The following is a 24,058-nucleotide window of genomic DNA, read 5'->3' as shown; positions in this document are numbered from 1 at the left end:
CGGGAAAACCCATCACGCTGACTGGCAATGGCTCCCACAAAATGATCAGAAATGTTTTAACTAAGATTTTCCTCCAGATAAAGAGACTAGTGCCAAGGTACTCCCACAGGCTCCCTCATCCCCACCATCTAAGACCCTGATAATCACAGGCATCTAGACCACGCACGGAGGCCAGGTTGCCACCATTCACACATTAATTCCACAAACAGCATTGAGCACTTACTATACGCCAAGCACTGTGCTGGAAGCTGGGAGGGCCAAGGCACAGTCCTTGGTTTCAGGAGCCCGTCATCTAGCAGAAAAGATAGACACAGAAACAAATTGTTACAATGCAGGAAACTCGGTCCTAGAGGTCCTTTCAATGTGCCCTGGGAGCCCTGAGGGAGAGCCTGAAACTGGCAAACGGGGCAAGGCCTGATGAGGTGGTGGTATCTAGGGTGAGGTTTGAGAGACGAGTGGGGATTCCCCAAAGAGACAAGGGGACAGATGTATCCACGTGAAGGGAAAAGTGAGAGCCCCAGGGAGGAGGAAAGGCTGAGGGGTGCGAGGGCAGGGTGAGAAGCTGCAGGCGTGTTGGGCAGAAAACAAGGCCAGCAGGTGTGCAGACGCAGGACCGTGTGGGGAGAAAGTTTGGATTTGGCCCGGTCAGCTCTGGAGAGCCGGGAGACTTTAGGAGAGAAGAGAGGGGAGACGGAGCAGATCTGTGTTTTAGAAAGAAGACCCGAGGCAGTAGCAAGGATGCCCTGGGAAGGAGAACACCTGGGGCCCTGGGCGCCAGCTGCGAGGAAGGTTGTGTGACCATCTGTGACCAGGAAGTTAGGCCTCAGGCAAGCCCCTCACTCTGCTCCGCCAGTGACACTGATGCTCCACCCCCCGGCTCAGACATCCTCTGATCAACGGAGGCAGGCTTTCTCCATGTGCTCTGTGTGCAGGCCTGTTCGTGCTATTTAATTCCCCCAACCCTGAGAGGTAGGGATTCTCACCCCATTTTCCAGAGGAGAAAACTCTGGAGTCACTTGGGGAAGATCACACAGCAGGCAAGTGGCAGAGCCAGGTTGGTTTGACTCCACAGCATTGCCCTCTGTTTACCAGGCCTTTGAAGGACCCACACCAGGAAGGAGGGCTGTGGAAAGTTAAGCTTTCAGGCCTTCCAACAGCTGTACCAAACTTACGATTTGATTGTGATAAAGAAAAGTTCCACAAATCCTTGTCGTTTCTCCAACGACTTAGTTTTCATAGGAAATACCAAAAAAGAAGTTGCTGGCCACCCCCCACCCCCACCCCACCCTTTGTTTCTCTCTTCGGGTGTTGGTAACTAACCTCTGGCATCCACAGCACTGGTGGGGCTGGTTTGGCCAGTCTCCTTGCTGGGCTGGCTCGATTCAGCCCACTACCCCACCTCCATCCCTTAGACTCTTAGGAGCTGGTATCATTTGGAGCAGAGTTTCACGCCGGGTCCAGCTCTGGTCTGCACAACGGGATGGGAGCTCTCCTCCTCCGAGGCAGAAGCGACTGAGAAATAATCAGCCAACTGCTCCCAACCACCGTGGGGGCAAAGGTTCCAGAAGTGTGGCATTTTCCACTCTTGGCTGCTGGGCTTGTGGAGGCTGGTGTCAGATGAGAGGCTGGCCCTTGAGATTTGTTCATACCCCAGGATGCTGGGAGCTTCTATAAACTGTTTCACTGTCACGCAGAAGTCAGGCAAATAGGAAGTGACATTCTCTCTCATCTTCTCTTGACAAAAATCCACCTTGGATCCTGTTCCTACCGTCTCAATCCACAAGCATTTCCTGCTACAGCAGTGTATGCTCCACAATGAAAAAGGCAGGCAAGTCTTTCCAGGCTCTCAGGGGTTTGGAGGCTTTCTGGGACCTACCTCCCAGCAGGGCAGAAGCAAGGGCAGGGAGAGGGAGAGCTCTGCAGGCTCCAGCAGCAGGTGGGGGCAAGCCTGGGGCTTACCGGGCTCCATGATGGGAACACTTTGCAGGGCACAGACAAGGCCATACACAGAGGTCATAAAACAAAATTTATCTTTAATTTGTAAGTGTCAACAGCAGTACAAAAGATGGAGTGATGACGACTAGATTAAGGGTAGAGAGGACAGTCTTGAGGTAAATGAGCATAAATAGGCAGGTTCTTATAGACACTCCCCTGAGGGGCCGGGGCCCCTTCATGGCATATACATTATCACCCAAAGATGGCATGTTTAACATATCAGGAAAGCACCTTGTGCAAAAAGAAAAAAAAAAGTAGCTAAGGTGCCAACATACACCAGGATAGATAAAGACAGTGCGTCTTTCAATTTTGTCTTTTCCCTTAATTATGAGGCAGAGGAGGGGAAGACTTTGAAAAGTACCACTGAAAGATTATTCAATGTTGAGTTTTATCTCACGTCAATACTGCACAACGAAATCCAAGAAATGTGTGTATGCAACAAAGCTAAGAACAATGATTCATTCCTTTAAATTTGAAGATATTCTTTTTTCCCCCATTTCTTTAATCCTTAGCAAACTTTTTTTTCCATGATTAAGAGGAGAGTGTGAGAGACATGTGATGGTAACCCTTAAGGTCATTTAAAAACTTTACACTGGACTGTACAAGATTTTTTTTTGATAAATTATTTACATTTTCAGACTTTCAAACATATTCAAAGCAGCAATAGACACTAGTTTTTATGGTTTTTGTTTTCTTGTTTTTCTAATCGCCCAAATAGTTACCAGCCATGGGCCAAGTAGGTACCTGCGTTATACATAGAATTTCTACAAAGAAAATCTGCAGTTAAATTTGCTCGAGGGTGTAGTGAATGCCCTTAGCATCGTTAAGGGCCACACCCGCAGTGTTACACAGTACCTCAACAACAAGCCACAGTTGTCCCAACAGCCCTACACAAACTTTACACTTTGAAACAGCAGCCAGCATGTCAGTCCAGCATGTCAGTGAATTGTGCTGATTAAATTAACATAGAATACAATCTCACAATATACATCACAAACAAATTACAAGGTCAGGAAATAAAAGAGTTACAGTAAGATAAGTTATGTAGTAACAGCTTATAAGCTTGTCTAAGGTAATAAAAATTTTACATGGCAAATACAATAATGAATGAACATAAATGCTAAGCATTCTAATTTGCTACAAGCTGAAGAAGGGTACAATAAAGACTGCACTTTCCAAAAAAAAAAAAAAGCAAAAACACGTATGACAAAGGAAGACGAACGGAGAATGCACATGAGCAGATCTGCAATGTGCAGCATACAAAACAGTTAAATATTTGCACATTCCCCATACTCCAAGAGCACCAGCACTGAGGCCTCACCTTATGCTTGTGGTTCTTCAGGAATAAGAAACTACTGAGCAAGATATGTCACTGAGTTACCGTCAAGCGTTCATACAGCCACGGACTCCAATCGGAAGAGTATCTGAACTCAGCATTACCTTTCTGTCCCCCACCCCCACCCCCTCCTCTAGCCCTGCCCCAAAGGTACCAGCATTCCCACTACTTGTTCATGAGCTTTTGGAAAGCAATCTGTCCCCAGAAGGAAAGATGGGATGGGGATGAAAAGGAAATGTGTTTGCGTATCGATATTTGCAACGATATTAGCAGAGGGTTACGCTCAACAGTATATGGCATCAGAAACAGAACGTCATCAGCAGGAGTAACAGATAGAAGTTGTTTATTAAGGAAGAAGACATGTCAGGGGGCAGATGGCTTAAGGAAATGATGCAGGTGCTTCTGTAAAGGGACAGATGAGGTCATACAATATTATTATACTTTGAGAAGTGAGCTTCAGTGCCAACTCAGTCCTTGGACAAACGTGTACAAAATCAGGCAAGGCTACAGCAACCATTTTTGTCATTTTTCTCATTAGAAAGGAAGACCCAGTAATAATTTCAATACATTCCTCTAGCTGCATTCGTTGTAGTCGTTGGCACTTGGAACAGGACTTCTCATATGGTTTAAAACTACTAAGTGATTCTTTCTCCTTTCCCTAATGAGTAGGTTGAGGTCAGCTCTTTGCAGAATGAGTAAATTGGGAGAAGCAGCCTCTGCCTGTGGTGTTCAAGTGACCAGGCTGCCTTCCTATTGGGGGTAGATGGGCTTCCTCGGAATAATCCCTGCTTTCAGCTAGTGCCTGGTGCTCCTGGCTTGGGAGGGTGTGCTCCGAAGAAGCAGCCCGGCTTCATAAGGAAAAGAAAGAAGCCTTTAATTTCAGCCCTAGAGTGATCACACCCTTTTCAAACACCCCAGGCTCCAGTGGGGCTAATGTGCAGGGGAGGCCAGAATTTGACAAGCTCAACAGCACTGTGAGCCCACACCTCAATTTAGAACTTGGCCTGGGAGACTGTGTCAGGACCCTGGCATCATGAATCGGGCCTGAGGACAAGGCTGGCGAGTCTCAAACACCAAATGAAGCAAACTGATGTGCTCCTGGAAGACTGAGCTGAATACACGTGAAAACGACATAACTTTCTTACCTTCCTGGAGAAGGTACTGCATCGCCTCTGCCAAGGAAATAGAGAAACCGCCTGCCTGGCTGCTCCTGTCCATGGATTGACCTTTTCTTTCTCTCTCCCTTCCTTTCTCTGCCTTCCTTCCTTCTTTTCTTCCTTCCTTCATTCCTTCCTTTCCCTTCCTTCCTTCCTGTCCCATATGGTCCATTTTTTTTTTTTTAGGAGAGGATTGTGCGCCAGTGTCCCTATCCTAAGTGACAAGGAAAATCCTGATCCTGTAAGTTCTTTAACAACATGGAGATGGTTTCTCTTTGATTTGAAGATACTGTGAAATAGGAAGCACTGAAAACAGTTGATTAGCATTCTTTAATCTAATTGGCATGGTAGGACTTTTATTAATGGTCAATCTCGGAGGCATTCATGCTTCTTGCTAGTAAATGGTTACAGAACTACCTTAGAAGATTTATGTGGATTTACAAAAGCAAATTGACTCTTCCCCAGCTGTACTGGAAATTTAGTATAATCAATTCATCGACTTTCTATGAGAAAAAAATAAGTAAAAGTCTGAGCCTGTGGACAGTGGGTTCTAAACTGCCTGGGAACCCGAGTGAAGGGTTTTGCTTCCCCAGCTGCGGGTGGAACACTGCTCTCTCACTGCGGCTGCTAGTTCACTATCCCCATGAGGTACACTGACTCTTCAACTTCTAGTCTGGACCAACGTATACGGAGAGAGAACAAAAAGGAAATACGTAACTTATATCTCACTACGTATTCATGAACCAAAAATAAATTCTATTTCTATGTTATATTTACACAATTAGAAAAATCTAAAATGAGATGGTAGAGTCATAAAAACTTTGTTTAAGCCCCACTGAAAATAAAACGAAGTGATCCCCTATGATTGTCATTCTTAATTTCCATGGATATTTAGAGCCAAACTTGGCTAATAAATAGAGTAAACTGCTTATGCACAGAATTTAGATTCAAATACAGCATCGCCGTTTGACCCAATGAAAGAGACGTTTGCAATCAGATCATTCCTGAATAGCCTTTCACTTTTAAGAACATGGCCAGAAGTGACTGCACCCCAGTACTGAGGCAGAGCTGGAGCTAAAACAAAGTGTTCATACACACATGTATTTTGCATAAATAAATGAAATAACAAGACATAAAAATGACTCAAATCCGGCAACTGTGAGGCAAGCCCACACGAGTCGAAACAGATGACTTTTGTTCGTGTAGTTTTCGTACAAGTTTCACATTAGTCAGAAGTGATAAAAAATACCATTTATATCCAGTGCTTATAACACTTACGAAACAACATCTGTGAGTGTGTGTGTTTTTTGTTGTTTTTTTTCTTTTTCTTTTTTTTTTTTTTTTTAACTACAAGCAAAATCAAGTTTCAGTCCTAAAGAACAGTCCTTTGTTCTCCACCAGCCCAGAATATTATTTTGGCATGGTCATAAAAAACAAACAAAATTAACCTACTATTCTAAATGTTTGCCTTTGTGCAAAATTAATTACATACAATACAATGCTAGCCATACAGCACTCTACCTATGCGACAAAATAAAAAAGGAAGAGAGAGGAGGAGACAGCAAACGCAAGAGTCCAAGAGAAAGGAAAAAACGTGAGAATGAAGCGAGGAGGAGAGGTATATATAATCAACAGAAATCAGTAAAACAATAATAAATATTCATTTCTTTTGAGAAAAAAATGACCTCCTCCTCATTTGAAATAAATGTACAAAAACAAAGTTCCAATCCCCAACCAATACTAAGAACAAAACATTCCTATCAGTACCTTAATCAGCTTATGGAGAGCACTCCCAGCTAATGACATAGCCAGTAACATCTTGGCTAGACCTATTTATTGCTATTAGGTATGGCCTTGAGCACTCTTTAAATAAATATGAAGGTACACTATTTTCTTCCAAGTGACAAAATGGCTCAAGAAATCTGATGGGGCCGTTCCTATGTCCTGGTGGTGAGATTCTGGGTTGTCCCATGAAGTGAACTGTCCCATTAACTGACATTTTCCCATTGAACCACTCCGGGTGAGGCCCTCCCCCACCCCACAGACAGTCAGTCCTGGTTTCAGGAAGGTCAAAATGGCATGGCCGAGCTCCCTGGAGTTAAGAGATGGGGAATGAAACCTCACTGCCTCCCAGCCCATCAGCACATCTCCAGAGAAATCCTTGTGTGACCAATGCAGTTAATCTGGTTCACAGGGAGGCATGCCCCCCATGTGGCCATGGATGGAGGGAGGGAGTGAGCCAGAGGAGCTCAGCTGCTGCCCCAGAAGTCGTCCGTTCCCCAGAGTTAACAGTAGGAACATCCCATATAGGGAATGTATTTCCCCTCCTTCTCCTTCCCTATGGTTTTCTTTCATTCTCTGGATGTATCATGACTATTTGCCTCTATCTTTGCCTGGAGGCTGTCATGTGGCTTCTTGCATCCTGGGGATTTTGCAAAAAAAAAAAACCCAAAAAACAAAACAACAACAACAACAACAACTCCCTAGATGCACCGGATGTGACAAGGCAACTCCGTGCGAAGATGCCAGCCCATGACAGCATCACTGTAGCCTCCTCCATGGTCCACAACCTTGGGTTTTGAGTTTGGCTGCAGGACTCTCCTGCCTGGCGGTCACCACTGCTGACCCTTGTTGCTGAATGGCATTTGGGGGAAACACCGCTGACGCAGATCCTACCACTGCTGCTCAACTGAATTAGAGGGGATTCTGGCAAAGCTTCTGAGGTCACAGAGAACCTCGGGGGCATATCTGTTGAAGTGTAAGACCTCACACCTGTATCCAAACACACAGCCCTGCAGCCAGATATACGTTTACATTGAAAACCAGTAGAAGTATTGAATAGTATCTTGTTTCAGAAATGCGTCCAGATGCGCTGGGGACATAAAATCACTGTGTGCATCTTTTGTGTCTAGCAGGAGAAGGAGGTGAAAGGGGCTGAAAAGGTCTTCAGGAAAGGAGGGTGAAAAACAAGAATTATTAAATTAATGCCACAAACATTTTTTTTTTTCAAATAAATAGTAAGTGGACCCTTGACATTCTGGAATGAATAATTTAAGAGAAAACGTGTTAAGACTGAATGTCAGGGTTAAAAGGCAAAGGGATAATGGATGTAGTGAGAGGTGGTCTCAGGCAGAGAAGACCACCAGGTTGGTATCTGGTGTGGTGATCGCTCTGGTGCGCGCGCGGTATAACGCGTCACACGTGGATGGCACGTCAAGAGGCAAACACAATTGGGTACCTGCACTGTGGCAACCTTGTTCATTCCTTACAATATCTTGTCTCCAGATTCCTGAGTACTTTACCATTTTCTGGAAAAGAAAAATGTGTGGTTTGTTGTGTTATCTTAAGATGCCAAAGATTGTCTAAGACTTTGCAGTGTCTCCTTTAAGACTTTCAAAATATTAAGATTCAAAAGTTATGAAAAAGTTTGGCACATTCAGAGTTGAACTCTACACGTGGAAACAATGGAATTCTGAGGCCTTTTGAATATGCTCTGCACGCAGCTGCGCACGCTGTGGACTGGTTCTGTTTCACGATAGGAAATCCTTAGTTGTTCTCTAAAAGAATTCAGAATAAAAACACATTCACAACCTGTAGGCCGGCACAGCATACCTGAGTGAGAATGTTTAACCCCATCTAAAACAGTAACTTAAACCTTTATCAACATCCAAAAGAAAAAAAAAAAAAGTAAGACAAAAATATAAGACTTGTAAGACAGCTATGGGTTGAGATAAGTTTTCAAGTCCTGGTGTCTCATATTTAATATGTCTTCACCTAAATTAAAAAAACAACAACAACAACAATAACAATAACGACAAAAACTCAAGTTCATGAAAAATCAGGAAAAACTTAATCTGTCTCACACTTTACGAAACAATTAAGACCATTCTGCTGATGTAATTGTGGAGCCACAAATGCATGCGGGCTCTTTAAGAACTTTTTGTTGGGGGAGGGGAGGCGAAATGTCAAAGTATTTTAATTCAGCAAACAAACACTCCTCAGTTGGCACTGACAGCTTCCGGGGCTTCATTTTCACTGCTATAGTCTGATTTGGGGTCATCTTCATAGTCGTCATACATTTCCATTTCATCCTCTCCATTAATCATTTCGTTTCCAGCTAGGCTTCCGCCGTCTGTCTTCATACCATAAGTGCTCTGGATGACTGGGAGGCTGGGCTCTGGGCTGGCCGAGGTGCTAGAGCAGTCAGATGTCATCTGAGGTGACGGTGTGGTAGTTGCCATAGTAATAGCACCAGGGTACACAACACCTGTTCCTGTGGTGATTGGAATCTGAGGCTGTTGCCTGTATAGATTCAAAAAATAAAATGAAACAGGGGGAAACATCTGTATACGTGTTCTTCCGTGCGGCATTGGAATTCATCTCCCACACATTCCAAAAGGGGGCTCTGTTGACATTCTAAGCAAATGACAAAACGTGACAAAGGTGCTCCCTGGAGGAGTCCTGCAAATCGCCCTGATGCTATGGTTGGGCAGTAAGCAATACAATGGAGCAACTTATTGACGGTCTCGAAACCTAAAAGCAGGGTTCTTACAGCATTACAAATATGGCAAAGCTCGACTAACACTTGGCATTTGAAGTGCATTTGAAACAAATGCTGTAGTCAATTCCACAAAGTTACATGTGAGATCATTTCTTAACATCCGCAGCATTAGACACATTTTAATGACACCGGTAAGCAGGCTTGTGTCTCCACCTTGGTTTGAGAACTGTACAAAGGGAAGATCAAGACGAGAAAGGATCAAGTGTGTCCCAGGGAGTCAGATTTAGCAAAGCATAGATTTGGTGTCCATGCAATATCTACCTATTTCTGTGGCTGAACTTGTAAGCATGCTCCTTTAAGGAGCTTCTGTTTTCATTATCATGGAAGGATCATGTTGGATGTCTGGGCTGGAGCTGGGTTGGAGGAGTCAGGAGTGAAGTGCAGGGAGCCTATCAGAATAACATCCGTTGCCTCATCCTGGATGCCAGCAGGTGCCAAGGCCGGGTCACAATGGTACTCTAGTTCAAATACACTTACCAAACCCTTTATGAAGGTCAGTTTCTCCCTCTACAGGGACACATGGCTATCTGCCTCTCAATCTCCCTTGAGGCATTGTAATGGGTTGAAAGAACTGAAGACCTACTACCTCGCTCAGAGACTATGACTGAAACAATATTCTCATGGGTGAAATACTTACCAAGTGTTCCTCGACCTTAATGGACAGTAATTACAATGTAAACTCATGTCATAGAATTTGATTCTATGAGAGTGAAACCAGTATTTTCTGAGGTGTCTCTATGCATGGATATATATTCCTCTATCTTCTCCTTCAGGCAATCAAAAAATCACCATAAGCATCATAAAAAATGGATCAATATCAGGTGCTTAGTATCAACTGGGTACTGGCAGGCTCCTTTCTGATGACTATCCTTTCTGAGCTTCAGTTTCCAGATATTTATGAGAGCTGGGGTCAGGGAAGTCTTGGAAGGTCCTCTCACCTTTTAACACTCACGACACTTCAGGCCAGTCCTTCTCTTGAATGGTTCTTATGGACCCTCTAAAATATCATTGAAACTCTCTAACCACCTCAGTCTAACAGAAAAATACCCTCAATCCATGAAGAAGTGGCTCAGTTACCAGCGATTCTTTGACATGTCCAGAGTAATTTTCTCAAAGAGCCCTGCATGTCTTCCAGCCTGGTCCAAGGGAAAATGATGGAAATGACCTAGAATCACTTGGAGATACCTGATAATGCTATCTTTGACAACCTCTTCCTATCCCTAGAAGGCATAATCTGGATTCCTTAACCTCTGACCAACATAACATAGCAGACACTTTCATAGCAAATATTACCTTATTCAACTAACATGACGACCCCATGAGGTACTGTCATGCCCACTTTACAGAAGAAGAAAATAAGGCCTTGCTTAAAAGCAAGCAATAACCAGCAGCGGCAGCCTTTGAATCTAGGTCACCTGACTTGAATTCCATCACTCTTTCCTTTATAGATATTCATTACACAAACACACTATGCTCAGTATGTCTCATAAAAATTCCCGATTTCTATAGAGCCTGCCTGTACCCAGTTGATACTAAGCACCTGATATTGATCCATTTTTATGAGGCTCATGGTGATTCTTTGGTTGCCTGAAGGAGATGATAGGATATATATCTATGCATAGAGACACCTCAGAAAATACTGGTTTCACTCTTATAGGATCAAATTCTAAAAACAGAATACGTCTGCTTCCTAACTTTTGGGCAAATTAGCACAAATTAAATTTCATGCTAGCCTGCCCAAGGCAGGGAATGCCTTATTAAATTTTTTACTGAACTTGGATAATTGCAATGAAAATATTTTTGCCTTAATCACATAATGAGTGTAGAGTAAAAACTTTTATTGCAATATTAACCCATTTTACAGATTTCCCGATTTGGTGAGCTAATCTATAACATAAACTCTACATACCATGCACCAACTACCAAGTGGTAGTTTCTTTTCATAAAGGACATTTTCTTTTTGGAAAGAATAGATGGCCAGTTTTGCAGTATTTTATAATCAAAATATCTAGATGTAGTTATTTACTAAATACATTTGAACTGAGCTCCTATTAAGTGCTAGGGACAATGACTAGATATTTTCACATTATCCTCGACCTTCACAATAAGCCTAAGAGGCAAATATTACTTCTCCTCTTTTATCGATGAAGTAACCAACCAAGTTTTGGAGAGTTTAAACGGTTTGTCCAAGGCCATATACATACCACAGCCAGGAGCTGAACCCTTTCTTCATGTTGCAAATTCTCCACTGGATATCGAGACAAGGGTGAGAATGGCAAGCTCACACGATCAGAAAACTATTTAGCAACATGAATCAGAATCAAACTCTTCTAAACTGGGCTCCACATATTTAACAGTACAGTATTTGGACATTAAGTCGGTAATGGAACATTAAAAACAGACAAAGAGACAAACAAAACATCTATAACTTATTTTCTGTGGTGAGGCACATGATATTCAAAAGCCTACTACTGGTGGTAGAGAGATACCAGACTAAGTCACCCACTGACCCCCTATGTACTTACTTCTTGCCTGGTCAGCCCCCCTCGTTCCTTAACGATGTTAGCTCCTGGCTTACTGCCACTGGCTCTCCAACATTACTTCTGCCGTAATTCTTGATGTCTCACTATCTACAAACGTGGTAATTTTAACACCCTGCTCTCTCAATTTTGTGACCTCCTCTCTGCTGTGATGATCTGGCCTCCTCCCTATATCAGCAGACCTTGTCATTTCCAGCTGTAACCCCACCCTAATTTCTATTTAAAAATTTTTAACGTTTATTTATTATTGAGAGACAGAAAAAGAAAGAGCACAAGCATGGGAGGGGCAGAGAGAGTAGGAGACACAGAATCCAAAGCAGACTCCAGGCTCTGAGCTGTCAGCACAGAGCCCGACGCGGGGCTCGAACTCACAAACCGTGATTTCATGACCTGAGCCGAAGTCAGACACTAAACCGACTGAGTCACCCAGGCGCTCCCCTAATTTCTATTTTAAATATCCCACTGTCTGACCACAACATCTTCTCTTTCTAGTTTTCTTTCTCTAGAAGAACAATTCAACAATTCTCCCACCTTATGAGCATCTACAATTCCTTGATCTCTTCAACCAATTTTCACTGCCCTTCTCTCTCCCTCTTGTGCCTTGATTTTATCTCTTTACCCAACATCAATTCTGTGGTTAGTCACTATCTTGTACATACTCTCTCCTCTTACATGGCAAATCTCGAACTCCCTGCCTACTTGTGACCACTCCCACACAGCTGAACTTGGCTGCAGAAAGCACATTTCCATGATTACTAGTCTGAATTTTTGAGCATGAATTTTAAATTGGTCTCTGGTGCTGTTCAGCCATCATGTTGTACTATTTCCTAAGCCACTCCTTCTTCTACTCTCCTAGATAATTAGTTCATACCTTCTCAACTCTCCTCAAATGTCCAACTTCTCCCACATTCTCTCAGTTGATGACCTGACTTTCCATTTCATGGAGACATTAGAAGTAATCAGAAGAAGTTTTTCAAAAGCTCCCATCATCACATGTACCCATCTACCTCTGTTTTCCTAACTCTCTGCCTGCCTTTCTGTATTTTGAATGAACTCATAATCCAATGGGAGGCCAACCCTTTCGTGTGTGCACTGAATCTCTGTTCTCACTAAGGATCTGTCTCCAGTAATTGTCTCTCCCATCTGCATGATCAATTTTCCCTCTTTCCTGGATCATTCCCATTGGCACATAAACATGCCATAATCTCTCCCACTTTAAAAACAGAAAACAACAAAAACTCTCTCTTGACTCACCCGAATCCCCCTCCAGCTACCGCTCTATTTCTCTGATCTCCTTTAAAGCAAAACTTTTTTGAAAAATTGTGTATATTCACTCTCTCCATTTCTTCTACTAAATTCTTAAGTCTACTTCAATCACTCCCCAACACTTCAATGAAACATAGCTTGTAAAAGTCACACTACCAATGATCTTGTGTTGTTAAATTCAAAAGTCAGTTCTTAGTCCTTATCTTACTTGACCTATGCCATGAGCAGCATTTGACCACTTTTCCCCTTGTGGGAGCCACTTTCTTCCCTTGTCTTCTGGTCTTCTTCCTATCTCATTAGCTGCTCCTTCTAAGTCCCTGGATGCACCCTCCTCATCCTCATCAACCTGACATTTAAGCTCTGAAGTACCCCAGGATCAGTTCTTGCACCTGTTCTCTAACTAAATTCATTCCTTTGGTGATCTTGTCCATTTTCCACAGCTTCGAATATTATCTAGGTGCTGATGACTCTCAAATTTGGATGCCTGGTAGGCACTACATTCCTAAATTTCAGAGTCATGTATATATATATATAACTTCTTATTCAATGTGGATGTCAAACTACCATCTCAACCTTACAGATGTGAAACTGAACTCCTGATCATTCTCCATAGATCTGCTCCTCTCGTGGCCTTTCTGATCTTAGTTAATGATTGCTTCATCCTTGGCTGTTTGAGCCAATCCCTGGCAACCGCATGTCTCTCAAATGCTATATCCAATCCATCAGCAAATCCTATTAGTCTGCTATCAGGAATATATCCAGAATCCCTCCACTTCTTGTTCCCTCCACCTTTACAAATCTGGTCCAGGCCACCGTCAACTCTAATCTAGTTTATCGTAAAAGCCTGCCTCCTTATTCCAGCCATGCCTCCTTCAGACAATACTCAAGATGGCAGAAAGAATGACGTTTTTAAAACCCAAGTCAGATCAGAGTACTCTTCTGCCTATGACCCTTCAATGCCTTTCCACCTCACTCAGGGTCAGATTCAAAGTCTTCACAATGGCTGAAAGTCCTTTCACAGTTTGACTCCCTACTACCTCTCTGACATCTGTTACTTTTCCTTCCTACCCATGCTGCTCCTACCACTCTGACATCATTAATTCTTGAAAAAGCCAATCACAACCTTCCCTCCAGACCTCTGCAGTTGCTGCCTTGTTTTTCTCCCAGAGACCCATGCAGCTTGCTACCTCACTCTGCAGGCCTTTGGTTCCAGTATGAGATTGTCAGTGAGGCTTTCTGTAGCCACTTTGTTTAAAATTAGACTCCATCCCCTGAAATTCCCTACCTTTTCTCTACTTTACTTTGTTCTAAGGTACTTACTACTATTTGATATTTATTGATTGATTGATTGGTTGGCTGTCCGATTCCTCCCACCAGAACGTAAGCTTCATGAGGACAGGAATTTTCACTGATACAGCTCTAAAATTTCAGCAATGCCTGGACCACAGGAGGCACATTCCATAATGTATACATGCAATGAATGAATGAATGAATGAATGAATGAGTGAACTAGTGAATGAGGGGGAAAACAAATGACAAAGTTGGGTAACCTACTTAAGAGAAGAAAAAATATAATGAGACTAGATATATGAGAGGGAAGATAGTGGAGAATGAATGTGAATATAACCATCTTTAAAGGCTTGAATGGCTGTCTTTATAAATAAGGAAGAGACTAACTCTAGAAAAGGGACCAAAGAAGAGGATTAGAACTGATCTACAAAGTAGCAGAAAGGTAGACCATGGCTCAGTTAAGAGAAAAGAACTTGGCTAGCATTAGGACATGTTCCACAAAGAAACCAGCTTCCTTGGGAAGTGGTGAGCTCTCTAGCCCTATAACAGTTCAAGCAGAACGTAGGGAGGACTCCTACAATGGTTGGCTACTTGAAGTACATGACTTCTGAGGCCTCTTTTAAGTTACCACTGATTCTATGGATGCAAAATCATAAGCTAACTATCATGCTGGTCTTGCTTTCTCATTGTTGTTACCAGCATAATAAAAGACTACAAAATCAAGTGAGCATGGCTAATTATAGTTGCAGTATCCTGGCTTTCAAGAGTTTCCAAAATATTGCCCCACCCTACCTCTCTTACTTTTCTTTACTGCCAGGAATAATTATTCCTAGGCTAGCTTCATTTTTTACATGTTTAACATTTCTGCATTTCCCTCCATGTGTTCATGCTAATCTTTATGCTAAGTCAGGAATCTTTACCTCTGCTTTCCACCAGCCTGACCCTACCCAAACATCAGGTCCCCTTCCTCAAAAATGACCTATGGCTGGCCCTAAGGAATAGTAATCTCTTCTCTTCTGACCTTTACTTGCTCTGCTCCATAAAATCAAAATTAGTACTTCACTATACATTGTGTGCAGCACTATGCAATGCATTCCCTGTGTGTGTGCGTGTGTGCGTGTGTGTGTGTGTGTAACAAACTCTTATTTGCTAATATGTTTGTGTATGTGTCTGGTTTCTCTAACCACAGCACTCTCTGAAAGCTCACTGTGTACAGAATTAATGCCTCATGTACTGTATTAATTTAGTACAGTGCTGGGCACATCACTGGTTTCAAATAAGCCCTCACCAATTGACGGACCAATCAATTACAAAATGGAAAATCCAGCCAGCAGGCTCAAGCTTTGTCTATCGGAAATTACTTTCCTAAAAAGCATTTTTCCTTCCTTTACAGATCAATTGCAAAGTCAAAATTCAAACACTGCAGATTTCACAAACAGGAATAGCTGGCAAGTATTGGGCTTTACAAATAATGAATGTGCACATCAAAACAAAAGTTGTAGATGTTTGTAAAAGTGTATACATGCAGCTGATATGAGCAGAGACAAGCTAAGAACCCCTCTTCCCAGCCCAAGTAAAGAATAAAGCTGACCCTGATAGAGTACAGCGTTAGTACATGGCTTCCAAATCACAAGAATATTTGTGGAGTACAGTTTAGCTTCACCAATCGCAAAAGCCAAAACCAAAACAAAACCCCACAAAAACCTACATATTAATTTGGCAAATCCCCCTTGTTTGCTGATCTTTCAGACTTTTACAGCATCTACAAATGAAGACAATGAGGTCTGTTTCATGAAGAGATAAGCCTACATGTTCTACATCTCTGTAGTTGATACTAGAGTAAGAAATGGAAATGATAGCAATCTTTTTATGCTGCCTATCAGAGATCCTAATCCAGCTTTCTCTACAGAGTTCCATATTGAAAAGAGTATGGCTAGCCTATGCTAATCAATTATGTTTATAAGTATCGTACAGGTTTGATTCAACCTCTTAAGGATTAAGCTCAAAATGGCAAATGTTCAAATCACTTACAGCATAAGTCACTAGAATATAATTATTTATAATATGAAATATATACTTGGCACGTAGCATTACTTTTCTAGAATAATAATAATAATAATAATATTTATCCTAAGTCAGGGCTTCCTATGTGCCAGACATTGTTTTAAGCAAGCACTTTAGATATATTAAGCTATTCAATCTTCAGAAAGGCCCAGTATTATAGGTATTATTGTCATCTCCACTCTATTTATGAGGGAATCGAGGTACAGAGAGTTTAAATAAGCTTCCCAAGGGCAAGTGGAGACTTCAGAGGAATAAAGATTGCTATGTATAAGTCCCTAGAGCCAGGAATAAGCAGATCTAGTATTTGAACCAGAACAGTCTGGTTCCAGAATTGATGTTCTTAACCACTATACTACACAGCCTCTGAACAATTTGTAGGCTCTAATTGAGAGGTATGTGTAATGGTGAAAAGGACATATGTTTCACATTTGCACTCACATAAGCCTGGTTTACATCTCAGCTGTGCAATTTACTTGGCTGTGTGGCCTTGGACAAATTATTTAACATCTCTGAACATTGTTGTTTTTCAACCATGTAGAGAGGATGATACTGCTTGTCTTGTAATTATTTGTTGTATTCGCAATAATCTTTATGAATCACTCATCACGGTATACAGTATATGGTAAGTATTCAAAAAGTTATCATTATTACTCAAAAAGTAGCCCCAAATTTGATATTTTATAGTATCTGCATAATTCTCTATTAGTTCATAGGTAAATTATTGAATAAACTTCAAATAAATGGAAATGCATCTGGCCATAATTCTTTGGGAAAAGACAATGTTGTAGCTACATGTACCCTAATTAATATCATTTCAACATTAATAGTGCTCATCAAAATGATTAAAAGTTCTAATACTTAACCTGTCAATCAAAGGGGTTAAATCTAAGGCAAGAGCTAACCTTACTCCACTTCATATTATTGATAAATTTATTTCATAATAGCTGAGTAAAAAAAAATCTAACTCACTGAATTTTTAGTTGTATTGTCAATAAAATGCATGACAATGTTGAGCAACATACGTAATTTTGTTGGCTCAAAAGTTATGCATGTCTTTTCAAAATCAGCTATAAAAATTGATCTTACCCCCATTCTCTCAAGAAGTCAATAGCAATCTTTGAATTTCTTGTTTCTTTTCCCTCTTGTAATAACCTCACATCTAATGAAGACGAATTTCCAAAGATGAACCCCAGGGAGTTAATAATCTATCAAATACAACTACTTAAAAGAGAATATGAATCCTTAAGTAGAAATAATACCTGGCTTCACATTGCAAGTATTACCAAAGCTGGGCAGAGGAAAATACTCAGCACTGAAAATTAAAGAATAAGACATTCTGGTCACTGCCTGCACATCCGTAGCTCCATTCTATAGTCTTAAATGGTCCTTCCATAAAGGACCCACTGCACTACTGGAAACAGAATCCTTAGTCTCTAAATTTCAGAGCTCCTCTAATGCCATCATACACCACAACCAAAGGTTGTAGGCACTCTTTTTTCAAATAGCACAGCCAAACCCATAACTGTGCCAGAATAGGGCACAAAATAGAAACGTATTTTGAGGACAATCCCTCAGTCATTAGGCATGATGGAGGCAGAGACCTAGATTTAAACCCTTGCTCTCTCTGACCTTTTGGTAGCCACAGAACCTTTTCTTTACCTTATTTAGAGGATTATGTGATTTATATACCTAAAGTGTCTAGTGTGCAGTAGATCTTCAATAAATGGTAGATGCTGTTGAGTTTAGTTTTTTTTTTTTTTTTTTACATGCATTGCTGTGTGTTGAATTATTTTGATCCAGAGCCACTTCAATGTACCCTTTGGTAAGGGGAAATAAATTAAATAGAGTTGATACAGCTCATATTTTCAAATAATTATCAGGGACCTAAAATGGTACCTTTGACAGCCTTCCAGACTATGGCAAGAGACACCCATTACGTATCGCTCGATACATAGGGACATGACTGGAACAAACAGAGGGGATTGCAAAGGTTCTCAAACTTAAACTTTTGATTCTCTGCTCAAAAGAGATTGCATATGGTCTCAGAGACAGGATTAAAAGGAGACATTTATCACAGAGTTAAAATAAATTTGTATTTTGTTTCATGTGACCCTACTTCCCAAAGTGCACTATGGATTGGTATTTTTTATAAATTGTCTAAATAGCCAGTAAATAGCCTACTTATATTGCATTGTATTACTGATGTTAAAAGTATTATTTTTAAAAACACAAACATTTACCATACAGAAGAATTTGATAAACCTACTTTGGCATATGTCAACATCTGTTAAGAGATTGAGATTCTCAAATAACAAAGTGGCTTAAGCCTCCCTTACCTTGCAAAAGTTCTGCCACAGAGTAAAGAAGTTCATTGACTATATGGTATGAAATAAAATATAGTTTTATTGTGATAGTAAATCTGTATTTAATAGTGATGATAGTGGCAAAATATCACCTTTACTGATATTGTACCAAGCACCATAAAAGTACTTTCAAAAACACTGCCTCATTGAATCTTCTCAACAATTGTATGACATCAGTACCACTATTCATTTCATTTCACACATGAGGAAACAGAGGCTCAGAGAAGTTCAATAACTTCCCCGGGCAGGTGGCCCAGTGTTTGAACCTCGGTGGTCAAACTCCAGTGCTCCTCTCTCTAGAGCACTCTCATGTATGGCACAGATTCATGGCCCAGACTGCTTTCATTGGCGTGTTTTTTTTTTTTTTTTTTTTGTATTCTATTTACTATTCCAAATTAATTTTATGCTTTAAATACATGCTTCTGAAACCAACTTTTTGTCCCATGAGGTTGTTGTTTTAAGTGTCTTTAAAACTAAGCAGGTCTTTACTTTTCCTCTGAGGCACATCTCTCCACTCCAGATGAGGCTGTCCCATGTGCCCTGGCGTGTGGCATAACTCCTCATGGCTCCTTCCAGCTAACAGTGAGCCCAGCTGCCTCTAACTCCATTTCTCTCTCTCAAGCCCTGTCCCAAGTATCTTCCCAAGCTGATTGCAACCGCCTCAGGCCAGTGCCTCCAGCAAGGTCCTCTGGTTTATCACCCCTGTGCCTCTAGGTCTGGGTGTGCTGGAACCTACAGGCGTCTGCATCCCCGCTTATCCCCATGGCTGTGGTTACAAAGGGCCTCTTTAAAATGCAGACAGCCAGTCAGCCAACTCGAAATTTATACCAGAAATCTATTACCTAATTTTTAAACAAAATGACATGAAATCAGACTTGAAGATATCAAAAACATGTCTAGTTTCTGATTTAAGCAAGAAAATCCACATTGTTATTGCTTCCACCACAGAATAATTTACTGCAACAGGAGTTCTGGATCTTATGCCAAAAATGAGGTCCTCTAACCAATGTCAAGGCCAATTATCTTGTGGTAGATCCCACAACAAAAGCAGACTATTGTGATTAGAGTCAGAAGCACCACCCAGAGAAGCTGGAAAGCTTCTGGGGATTTCTTAAGGTTGGTTTTTATTTTTTCTCCCCATATGTCTGCTTAAATAAACTACCAGAAACATTGTGTGTGGGCACTGAACATCTAAGATTAGTTTGCGAGACAAGGAGAGGGGCGACCAGGTTTGTTTTGAGCTGTTGAGCAGGAGCCAGGCTGCAAGACCGTGCGTGCGTGCGTGTGTGTGTGTGTGTGTGTGTGTGTGTGAGAGAGAGAGAGAGAGAGAGAGAGAGAGAGAGAGAGAGAGAGAGACTGCAGAGATCACCACAGCCTAGTCCCTGGATAGGTCTTGATCTCCTTCCTTCCCCAATCTCCTTCCCAAACACACTGTCAGTAGCCATCCTGTGGTTTCCCAGTGGGAGGGGAAAGCCCAGGTGGCCACATTCAGGGACACTCACCCCACGGTAAAGAACTGCCTCATCTCCTGTCTCCGAGACCTCATCAGTTGCTTATATTCCCCGATCCGGAGCTTTTTGCCATCAACAATGCAGGTGCGTTTCGGTCGAGGTTTGTATTTATAGTTCGGGTACTTCTCTAAGTGGATCTTGCTTAGCCGGGCCTGCTCTTCATAGTAAGGTTGCTTCTCTTGGTTGGACATGGATTTCCAGCGAGACCCTAAACAAAAACAGCCGTTAAGTACCCAAGTGGTCAAGGCAACATATTCATGGAAACTACTGGGTATACCTTCCCACCGCTTTACTCACCTCTGGCTCTGGGTAGCTCCTACCACCGCATCCCACTGAGCCTCCCCAGCAGTCTTGTATAGACCATAGAGCAAAGAATAATTTTGTATATGGCAACATTTATTACATTACTTCTTTCAGTGACTTAAAGCTGGTGCTACAAAAAGTATATTATTTTAAAACATGTCTCTGCTGCTTAAAGATCGCCTCCTACACCAATGTCCTTCCCCCATCTATTGGTCGTCTATCTCTCTCAAAGGGTGAAAAACTGAAACTTCCAAAGCATACTCTCAAGGCTGACAGGATTCTCAGAAAAAGCTCTCCCGCTTTCAGAGATTCAAACGTCTGTCAACTTGTCCAGGCATCTTTAGGGAAGCTACTTACTGAGAAGGTGTCGGCAGATGTTGGTATCCTTCCATATATAAAAACCCACTGTGCGCACTGTCTCCCCTGGCCGAGGGTAATTAAAAAGCCTAAACTCTACTTAAGTTCTAGCTTTCGAACCGGAAGGTACAGTTGGAATGATATATACCATTTTCAAGTACTACAAATGTTCATTCAGAGCTGTACCAATGACAGCACAAAAATTTTTAATGTGGTTTATAGAGGAAGAAGGAAAAGTATTCACTTCTCTAATATTGTTTATAAAGAATTACCTAAACACTTGACGAAGAAGGGATGTGTTTTTTTACATGTATCAAATTGCATTTTTGTGTGTCGCTGGTGAATAAAGCGGTAACAGCTGTGCTGACTGGATGTTAGCTAATCTTCAGTGGAGATTTTTCATACATAAACAAATGGAAAGTCGTACAAATCTTCTCTGTAGCCAGCAGTATCCTGGTCTGCTTTAATAGCACATCCATCCCTGTTCTTTCCTGATTGTTGTGCAAAAGTTGTGTAGAAAGTCTACACAGACAGACTTCTCCGTGTTCTGCTGACTCCCAGTAGCTTAAAGCCCCAGTTAACAGAGGATTCTTGGCACTCTTGAAATGCTTGTGCTTCAAAGTTTATATTTTAATGAATACACTTACTATACTCTTAATAATTTTTTTTCACAGGACGCACACCAAGAATATAGATTCCCTACAGCTGCCAAGATGGAAACAGAGAGTTTCTATGCCCATCTGAGAGCTTACTCATGCTGCTACTAAAATGGCAAAAGAAGAAGAAAAAGAAGAAGAAGAAGAAGAAGAAGAAGAAGAAGAAGAAGAAGAAGAAGAAGAAAAGAAAATTTCAAAATTAGGTCTCAAATTCCAGGACAGAGAAACTGATTTTCTTTTAAATGTCTATTAATTAGAAAAACAAAATTAACATGTCCATCAGGAACCTTTTGGTTTCAAAGGTACTTAAATTCAAAAGACTAATACTATCCCTGTGTATATCTCAGAAACTCTAAAAATAAAACCCTACCTCATTGTAGTGACATTTGGCATCCATCTTGAAATTCAAATATCTCAAGGAATAAAAGGGAAAAACTTACTTTTTAACATTTCACCACTATTTGATCTTATGTGTGTTTTAAATTTCTTAGAGGTTACTGCCTCACAATGTCTCAGAATCAAGTTAAACTATTTATACAGTGACAAAACGTGTATTTGTGTATGTCCAGATCACTGATATTTACTAAGGTTAAATATTTATTGCTTTTGAACAAAACATTTAAAAAATGAAAACCACAGTTTAAGTCTGTAATGTTTTTCAGCTTCTTAAACGGCTCCCTTTGAGATTTTGTCACATCATGACAGCTTAAATAGAACAGTGCCTTCTGTGTTTTTTCTTTTTAAAGAGGAAACATGTTGACTGTAATGCTACATGTTGAATAAAATATGTTCAATATGTTGAACACAATAATTCCAAACTGTATAATCTGCACTAGCAAGCTTTACACTAATAGAACGAGGTTTGAGTTTAATCCTGAGAAACGGGAGAATCACTCTGGCAATTTACCACAAAACGGGCCTCTGCCCTGTGGTCTATGTGTTCAACTCACTGCTATGAAATTTGAACTCGTCATATCTTATTAAAGTAAATGTAGTTTCATTTTACAAGTTTTAAAGTTATCATTAGAGGCACTGTTCAACACTCCATGAATTTCACACTATTTTGGGGCTCACCCTAGTTCCTGACGAGTCCTTTCCGAAGGATATATGAACCCAAGAACAGTACAGCAGAAAACTGTAGGATCTGTGAATGTTTCCAAGGTTTCGGAGCAACTTAGGGATTTAAGAAGACTGAATAAGAAAAGGAGATAAGGCTTGTCTCCACGAATCCGGTTTAGCAGTACTTTTCACAGTTGCCAAATTCACAGTATTAACACACTATAAATAGTTTTGTCTCTAAAATAAGTTTTTTAGTCAGTCCTTCCCTGGCACCTCGTGGATATATAACCCCTAAACCTAAATGCCACACTGAAGGGTGGGGGACACAGAGATGGTGACGAAGTCTCTTGTGGCAGCTTGCTGAGCTACATCTAACCTCTGCAAACCACGGTCTCCCTTAGGTGTCAAGTTATGCCCCTGTTTTCCACTCTGGGGGGCACTCGCAGGGTAGGAGGTCAGCATCAGCGACTGCACTCACCTAAGATTTTGCTAATGTTGGAGTTATGCATGTCGGGGAAGGCCTGAAGGATTTTCCTCCTCTCATCCTTCGCCCAAACCATGAAAGCATTCATTGGTCGCTTGATGTGTGGCTCGCTGCTGGCCCGGCTGCGGGCATCCCTGTAGACTCGTGCTTCAGCCACAGTGGCGCCTCCTGTTGGCCAACAATAATACTGCTGTAGTTTAGCTGCAGAGCCATTCATTGCTTTACTTCCTGTAATGTCAGGGCAGGAAGAACAAGATGGGTGCAAACATTATTAACTGAGTAACGTAACACAGCTTGCCGCCTGGTTCAGCTGTTTTCCCTACGCCCTTCTCTTCGTTTTAAGTGACCTCTTGGAAGAAACAGTTTCAAATGACAATTCTATAGGCCCTTCTGATGGAGGCCTCAAAGACACACTGAGCAGAATTAATTTTGTATGTTTTATGCACCTAGTACATTTTTACTACAGGCACTTGCAGGTGGTGATTGTGCAATGACTGGCATTATTTTATGGTAACCTTTCCTGATGCGAGTCTTCCCTTCAAAAGCAGGCTCTCCCCTATCATTTTAGCCTCATTTGCCAAAAACCGCAGCCACTTCAAACTATCTCTTTACCTCAAATAGAATTCTCTTTCACAATATTATGCCCTCTCCGGCACTCCTCTCGCTGCCTGGAAGCCCCTTCTACTCCTTCACTAGGTCCCACTAAGTCCCACTCATCCTTCAAGACCCAGTCACGTGTGGTGTGCTTCATGAATTAGTAAATTCAATAGAATATATTAATTGAGCAATTACTATGAGTTAGGCATTATGGCAGCGGTTAGGGATGCAAAGGTAAATAAAAACAATCCCTGCGTTTAAGGAGCATACAGATCAGAGGGGATATGGGCCCCAGGCAGTTATAGTAGTGTGTGATAAATGCTGTAATACTGCAGTATACAGGGTACCAGAAGGGCATCAGACAAGACAGTCAGCAAATGCCTCTTAGGAAAGGTGATGGGTAAGCTCTCTTGTGGAGGATGAATAAAAATTATTGCGTGAATAGGGGGAGGCAGACGGGAAGGGTAATTCAAGCCATTGGAACAGCATTCACAATGACGTTCCCCAGGCTGCGTTCGT

General features: G+C 41.5%; 1 protein-coding gene across 44 annotated transcripts in view; it reads right to left on the bottom strand.

Moving 5' to 3' along the window:
* Nucleotides 1-2,013: 2,013 nt before the first annotated feature.
* SOX6 (SRY-box transcription factor 6) overlaps nucleotides 2,014-24,058 on the bottom strand; it is a 686,841-nt gene continuing 664,796 nt past the window's right edge. For 39 of the 44 annotated variants that reach the window (XM_053203417.1, XM_053203416.1, XM_053203434.1 and 36 more), the window contains 3 exons: nucleotides 22,937-23,170; nucleotides 20,075-20,291; nucleotides 2,014-8,790 (listed from right to left, as the gene is read on the bottom strand). In XM_053203417.1, the coding sequence (XP_053059392.1) occupies nucleotides 8,487-8,790; nucleotides 20,075-20,291; nucleotides 22,937-23,170 (755 nt within the window). In that variant the 3' untranslated portion in view covers nucleotides 2,014-8,486. The remainder of the gene's footprint in view (nucleotides 8,791-20,074; nucleotides 20,292-22,936; nucleotides 23,171-24,058) is intronic. The other 5 variants (XM_053203433.1, XM_027073053.2, XM_027073068.2 and 2 more) reach the window with 1 other exon arrangement.

The sequence above is a fragment of the Acinonyx jubatus genome, chromosome D1 (genome assembly GCF_027475565.1).
Source record: "Acinonyx jubatus isolate Ajub_Pintada_27869175 chromosome D1, VMU_Ajub_asm_v1.0, whole genome shotgun sequence".
Lineage (NCBI taxonomy): Eukaryota > Metazoa > Chordata > Mammalia > Carnivora > Felidae > Acinonyx > Acinonyx jubatus.
Note: the sequence above shows the minus strand (reverse complement) of the source record. Positions and strands in the feature narration are given on the sequence as shown.